Raw genomic sequence first — 8,083 nt, forward strand, 5'->3', positions numbered from 1 at the left:
GGGAACCTTAATCACTTGGAGGAGGTGTTACACCCTAGAGAACAAGTAGTTGTACACCAATATCTCTAAGTATGAGTGGAGATGGAGGAGATGTTATGCATGGGCCATGTGATTGGTGATAATGGGGTGCATGTGCATCAAGATAAAATCAATGTCATTCTGGATTATCCTACGCCTCGGAACATGACGGAGATGTAGGGATTCTTGGGTATATGTACGTACTGCATGTGGTTTGTGAGGGGATTTTCACAACTAGTAGCATCCCTCACTAATATCACAAATAAAGGATCTTTTGAGTGGTCAGATGTGGTGCCAGAGGCCATTGAATGCCTCAATAGAGTGACAAGAAACTATCTATTGATGGCATTGCCTGACTTTCCACAACCCTTTGGTTTGGAGTGCAGTGCATCTAGTGAGGGCTTCAGGGTAGTGTCAATGCAGGGTGGACATCCTATAGCCTTTGAGAGTCGGAAAATACATGATTACAAGAGGTTGTATTCTATATATGACAAGGAGATGTTAGCCATTATGCACGCCTTGTCTAAGCTCCGTCTTTATTTGGTGGATAACAGGTTCAGAGTGAAGATTGTTGATAATATTTTTCTTGGAGAAAAATGAGCTTAATGAGAGACAACAAAGTGGGTCAATAAGATCTAGGCATACATTTCGAGATAGAGTATGCCAAGCGAAAGAATAATGTAGTGGAATATGCACTATCTAGGAGACATGTCATAGTCTCTCTCATGGACATCACGCAGGATTGGAGAACACAACTGTTGGTGGATTACTCCATGAATCAACAGGCATGCGATATCTTCGATGCCACATTTGGGTATGAAAGGTACAAGGTAATGGATGAGGTTATTTATTATAAGGACATGATATAATTGGTGTTAGGATCACAATTGCAAGACAATATCATGCATGTGACCCATGATTCACCTGTGGTAGGACATCAAGGGTTCCTCAAAATGTACCAGATTATCAGGGAGCCTTCCAATTGGAGAGGCCTTTAGGAGGACATCTTGAGAGATGTTCAGGAGTGCAGTACCTGTCAAAGGAGCAAGGGTGGGTAGACACATCTGGCTGGGTTTCTCCAGCCTCTTCCCATTCCCGAAAGGAAGTGGAAGCACATTTCTATGGATTTCATCATAGGACTTCCAACCATCCAAGGGCATGATTTCATTTATGTGGTGGAGGAAAAATTGACCAAAGTCACCCACTTTTTTGCTATTCCAGCTAGATATTCAACTTCATAGGTGGCTAATCTATTCTTCAGGGAGGTGTTCAGGGTGGATGGTATCCCTAAGATGATAATGAGTGACAAAGATAACCAATTGATAAGAGGCTTCTGGCAGGATATGTTTTGATTGGTGGTGATCACACCCATCACCAGTTACGATCCTTATACCAACGACTAGACAAATATAGTGAACAAGTGTCTAAAAGACTACTTAAGAAACTGTGTGATGGGGCAACAATGGGCGTGGGTGAAGTGGCTGCATCTCAAGGAGTACTGCTGCAACACCACCTACCATATTTCCATTAGTATGTCACCTTTCCATGTTCTCTATGGTTATGATGATTTGTCTTTTGCTGACATTATGTTTGGAGATAGTCAGGACCTTGGGGATAAATATTCGATACATGAAATCCAAGAGGTCCTTACGGATGTCAAGAATAACTTACAGACTACTCAAAACCAGGAGAATATGTATTTAGATAGACACAAATTTGAGAGGCATTTCGAGGTTGGGGACATGGGTATTTTTATGCCTCAAACTATATAGGTGGTCTACACTCAAGCAAAATGGGGTTAAGAAGCTTAAGCCTCACTTCTATGGGCCGTATAGGGTGATCAAACATGTATGGGAGGTAGAGTATGAGTTTGAGCTTCCACAAGGGAGCGAGGCACACAATTTGTTCCATATTTCTTGCCTAAAAATGGCCTTGGGACAACAGGTTATGACTACCACATAGTTACCACCTTTGGATGATGACGAGATCCTAGTTTTAGTTGCATAGGCTATCTTGGAGGTCAGAGAGTGGAAGCTCAGAAACAAAGTTATCAAAGTATTCCTTGTCAAATGGAAGGAATTGTTAGAGGAGGATGTGACATGGGAGGGTGAATAGGTGTTATAATATTTGGCATTGTAGTTTCTCGAGGACAAGAAAAATTCAGGTGGGGAGGACTATGATATTGCCACTAAATATTTTTTCTAAGCATATTCCCATTTTTGCAATTTTGACATTAGGAGAATATTTTTATGTTTAGTGACTTTGGAAAAGTGGGTTAAGTAGATCCCCACTTGATTTTTGAAGGCTAAGGAGGCCATGTTCATTAGAAAGAAGGGGAAAATTATTTTTCTAGTGGAATGTGGGGGTGACAAGGAGGGAGTTTGAATCACATGATGAATTCACACTAAAGGAGGAGGAGAAAGAAAAAGGAGATGCGAACTAGTGGAGATTGAGGCCCACCAAGGGAGAGAACATCAACACTTATAAATATCATAAGGAGGCCTTCATTTTACATCTTTTTCCTATTCTATTTCGTAAATTGAACTCCCTTGGAGTTGTTGAGCACAAGAAGAGAAGTGATCCTTAGCACAAGAATTTCAGGCGGAATTCAACCCTCATTTCAAATATCTTTTAGTGTCTCCCTAGTGAGGAAATTTGGGAGTCCAATTCAGGACTTCCCTTGAGCATATTGTATGCGTTTTACGCAATTTTGAATGTTACTTTGGTGTATAAGGCAATTCACACTCTTCATTTGGAGATGATACAATTGGTTGTAGTTTATGGGTTGCTGCAAAGGAATTATTCCTAGTTGGGGCTAGAGCTTCAAAGTATTTTGTAGGGAAGAGATTGAGGCTAGGGCTTGGGGAAAATTTCCTTCAGTTTGATAGTGCACATAGCTCACTAGTTAAACCTTGTGCAAGAGTGGGGAGAAAATTATTTTTGAGAGAGATTGGGCTGGAGAAAATGTAGTGAATTTGGCCTTTATTGAGCAAAACAATTTATGTATTATGTAGAGGTGGAAAGTTTGGACCATTGAAAATGTAGTGAATTTGGACTTTATTGAGCAAAAAAATTTATGTATTATGTAGAGGTGGAAAGTTTGGACCATTCCCACTTCTTAAAGGATTCCGATTCAGCTGGAATCAACCTAATATTTTTCTGGGTTTATGTGGGTTTGGTGTGAGGAGTTCCATGCTATTTTTGTAGAATTTTCTGAAACGAGTTGAGGGAGGAAATTCTAGTTCTATTCTAGTGGCAGTGGAAATATTTTCTAGGTAGTGCGCACATATTGTGGGAGCCATTTCCAGGGTATTTTTTAAGGATTAAATATTTTTCCTATATATAATATTTTAGGCGACTATTCGAGTTTGAAAATTCATATATACAGAATGTAGGCGAATATTCAAAAAAAAACATGTAATTTACTATTATAATTGGTAAACTTTTGGCTAATGTCATCAATTTAATCACATATATGTAAAAAATAGGAGAATTTTTAACCAAATTGGAGAATATTTTTTCATAAAATGTCCAAAAAATAGCCCATTTGTGAAATTTTGCCCCTAAAATGTTACCTAGCCATTTCCATCTATTGAGTCATCATATTCTCACCCGGTTTTGCATAGCTTGGAGTAGAAAACCAAGGTTCTATCTATGTGCTTAGTTTCTAGATATTAATAAAATGGCTATGATTCCTTGCCCAATTTGTTTGGCTAACTGATTGTGCATGCAGTTTTGAAATTTTATTTTTTGTATCTTAGTTCATGTTCTTGATTTTCATTGTTATTTCCTAGTTGGAATATTACAAAAATATTGGAATATTCCAAAAACAATGATTCCATTGTACTCTATATCGTGAAAATGATTATTTTTCTTTTCTTTTTAGCAAAGAGGGAAAGGATATACTATACATATTTAGGCCCAGTTTCATTATCTCCAAGAGAATTTTTCTCACCCATTGGACTTTGGTTTTTAATCCTGCTATGGAAATATTTTATACTTCTAAGGATATTGACAAAACCCCTCTTTCACATAAGAAGGAAGAAGAGAAGGTCAATCTCTTCTCTTCTTATCCTTTATATTCAGATTTTTTAAAAAACTATCAACTATTGTCTCCTCTATTAACAAAAAATAGAAAGGATAGAAGCACGAAGTCCTCCAAATCTAGTGTTCATCCATCTTTAGCCTTATGTGGTTTTAATAGGGGTAGGTTTTGATTAAATTTTAGAAATATTTTGTTGTTGTATCATTTTGCTTAGAAAATTTGTAAGAATCTATTCATGTTCTCAAGAAACAGTAAGCTCAAATCTTAAATAGTTTAGTATTGGATGTCCGATAATTTTTTGTTTTTCCATAATCATTAAATTTGTTTTCTAGAATATTGATCCCAGTACACTTGAACCACATGTTTAGCAACACATTTTTTTCCCTCAATACAAAAATCTTATTTTAATTAAAAAAATTGATTATACTATAAACGTATTTTTTTATTTTTTATATATTTTTTATTTAATCGTAAACATTTTAATGATATTTTTTTAATTTATACTATGTTATATTTTTATTTTTTGGAATATATAAAAAGATACGTTTTTCAATATCAAATTTTATCAAATTAAAATATATATTTAATTACTTTTAACGTTGTTATTTATTTATTTGAATATATAAAAAAGATATGTTTTTCAATATCAAATTTTATTAAATTAAAATTTATATTTAATTACTTTTAAAGTTGCTATTTATTTATTTTGGAAAAAGTTCATGAAGTATTTAATAATTAAAAATAAATAATTATACATAATCTAGCAACATGATTTTTTAGCTAATACAAAACATTGATTTTGGTTTAAAAAAATGTTTTAAAAATAAATACACAATAAAAGTATCTAAAATATTATTAAGATTTACCTTATTATTATTATTATATCTATCTATATATATATAATCAATTTTTATAAAATTCAATATTATTTTTAATTATTTTGAAATTTATTAAGTGATTATTTTAGGATTATTTTAAATTTAATTACCATATAAATTTATAAATTATTTAATAAATAAAAATATATAATTTTCAAAATAAATAATTTATTTAATAATAATAATAATTATTATTATTATTATTATTTTTAACAATTCTATAAAATTTGAAAAAAACAAAGGCCCCAAAACATGAAACATCTCTTAATCAGAACACGCTTAATTTTTTTTTTTAATGAATCACATTCAAAAGAAATTAACACTTTTAAATAACAAACATATCTGAAGAATATACTAAAACAAATTATCAATCTTATGAATGCTAATTTGTTTGAAAGTAATATTTCTATGTGTTCTAATTATAAATTTAAAATTATTAAATGTATTAATTATTTTTAGTAATTTAGATCCGCTATTTTGGAATCTAATTTTTTTATAGATTTTACATGATCAATAAAACATAGTGTGTAATTTATGTGGCGTAAAATCACTCTCTGCTCATGTTTCAAACTTCTAATATAATCGCTGTGCGTAAAGAAGCTGCTTCGGGTGAAAAGGATTTGAACGATTCATATTGCTGTGGGTGAAAAGAATTTGACGAATCATATCACATATCATGCATTTTCAGATGACATTTAATGGACTGCCCCTACTTGCTTTCGGTGAAAAGGATTTGAACGATTCATATTGTGGTGGGTGAAAAGAATTTGAACGATTCATACTGCTTTCTGGTGAAAAGGATTTGAACGATTCATATTGCTGTGGGTGAAAAGAATTCGAACGATTCATATTGCTGCCGTGAATCATATCACATGTGATGCTTTTTCAAATGACATTTCATGGGTGCCTCTACTTGCTTTGGGTGAAAAGAATTTGAACGATTCATATTGTGGTGGGTGAAAATAATTTGACCGAATCATGTCACATATGATGCATTTTCAAATGACATATAATGGGCTGCCCCTACCGATTTTATGAACTGCTCACGGTGAATATATTGGCAAAGCGTTTATATAACTGATTTCAATTCAACACTTTTTGACATTGTTTTTCTCCACATTTTTTCTAAAAATGTTGAATAGTTTCATGAAATTAAAACTAAAATGAGAAAGTTATCATTAAATTCTCTTAACTACCTGAGATATATCTTCCTTTCACTAATTGTTTTTCTCTACATTGTTTTTAGTCTCGTGAAAAGCAATACCGTTCCTTAATATAAGCTAATCAAAGAAACTTCTAAAACCCAATCAGATAATTTTTGTTTGACATATTCATTAAACCCTCCCTACCACTTCAAATATATCTTCCTTTGACTAATTATTTCTCTCCACATTGTTTTCAGTCTCGTGAAAAACAGCACTGTTTCTTAACATAGGCCAATCAAAGAAACTTCGAGAGCCCCGTCACATATCTTTTGATCGACATATTCAGGAATATGAAATGAATTATTGATGGTCGTAAATATGATACCACCACTATTATTCAGAGAAATAGATAATGTTGAATGAAGCTCCACGTGATACGACAAACGCAACATGGAAGAGAACTTTCAAATCCTCTGTAGTAGTCATCAGTTCAAAATGTATGAACAAATTGCAGCTCTTCTAATCCACAAAATCTCTCTCCCCCTTCAATATATGAAGACGAGCTCGCCGTTGATATTTTCATAGGAAATCGCCCATATTGATGCCTGAGCTCAGTTTTCATCAGGGAAGCCAAGACCTGCAACAAATATTAGACTTGCCCTGATATTTCATTATCATTTGTGAAATATCAAAATTTTCTGCAGAGCGTTTCTGTTTGCAATTACTCTTTGGAAAATTAACAATAGAGACAAGCTGATCAAACAATATGGCACTTCCGGCTACTAACGACACCGAGAAAACCACGACGAATACTGCGAGTAACTCTTTATCGTGTGTATCTAATCTTGCAAAAATGCTGCCCACAGGTGTTGTTTTCATATTTCACGTTCTGTCCAATCTTCTCCCTGTAAACGGACACTGTGGAAAGGGCAATAAGATTTTGGTGGGAGTTTGTATGGTTATTCTTGGAATGGTATGCTTCCTTCTCTCGTTCTTCGACACCTTCAAAGACAGTAATGGGAAACTCCAATACGGGATCGCCACCACAAGTGGGATGATGACAGTTAGCAGTGGCAAGAATAAAGTTAAGCCTTCAAACGAAACAGATTATAAGCTTGAATTGAAGGATTTTCTGGGAGCGGTTCTAGCGGTCGTGGTGTTTGCTGTGGTTTCCCTCACAAACAAAAACGTAGTTCAGTGTTTGTATCCGTCAGCCCAAAGCAGAATCAATAAGTGGGTTCAAGTTCTCCCTGTTGCAGTGAGTATTGTATCCAGTGCGGTGTGCGTTCTATCCCCATCTAAAAGGCAAGGGATCAGTCATCCCGTGACAACAAAATGACCTAATATTCGAGGCTCTGGTCTAGGTGTGGCTGGCTACTCCATTTTCATTGTGAAAGTAGGTTGCAGATTTTTTTGAAAAGTGCACAATTTAGTTTGAAGCTCTCTATAAATTCACGTACATATTATACGATTTTATTTAATTTCCTATTTAATTTGTTTTTAATGTCTGAATTATATCTATTGAAATAAATTCATTGACGTTATTTGCAGTTTTTATTTATTTTTCTATTTTATTTATTCTTAATCTCCGAATAATACCTATTATAACCTCAAGATATATTTCTTATACTAGAAAATAAATAGGTTTTTTTGGATATAAATAGTTTTTTGGGATATAATTTTTTTATACATATATTATTTATTAACACAATTATATAGGTTATTTATTAATACAATTATATAAATTAAATGAATTTAAATTATTTTGTGTGGTTAGAAAAAATGATTGGATACGCGCCATCAAACTTTAATTTTTCCATTCCATATGAATACTTATGGGCAAAATAAATAAATAAAATGATTGGTAAAAATTGATAGAAATCAGTTCATGATAAATATGATAATATTTTTTTATGAAGATTCACAATGCATAACTACTTTGAAATAGATGTTACTTTTGATAGACTACTATTAATAAGGAATAGTCTAACTAATAG

The 8,083-nt window shown here is 33.4% G+C and overlaps 1 protein-coding gene across 1 annotated transcript; it reads left to right on the forward strand.

Annotated features, from left to right (window-relative positions):
* The first annotated feature begins 6,529 nt into the window (after window positions 1-6,529).
* On the forward strand, window positions 6,530-7,564 carry LOC149145206 (protein DMP2-like). Its single transcript, XM_089450088.1, has one exon. The coding sequence runs from the start codon at window positions 6,853-6,855 to the stop codon at window positions 7,423-7,425; it is 573 nt and encodes a 190-aa protein (XP_089306214.1). The 5' UTR covers window positions 6,530-6,852; the 3' UTR covers window positions 7,426-7,564.
* Window positions 7,565-8,083: the final 519 nt, after the last annotated feature.

Source organism: Pinus tabuliformis, chromosome X (genome assembly GCF_031772625.1).
Source record: "Pinus tabuliformis cultivar Carrire ecotype Pingquan chromosome X, CPIR1, whole genome shotgun sequence".
Lineage (NCBI taxonomy): Eukaryota > Viridiplantae > Streptophyta > Pinopsida > Pinales > Pinaceae > Pinus > Pinus tabuliformis.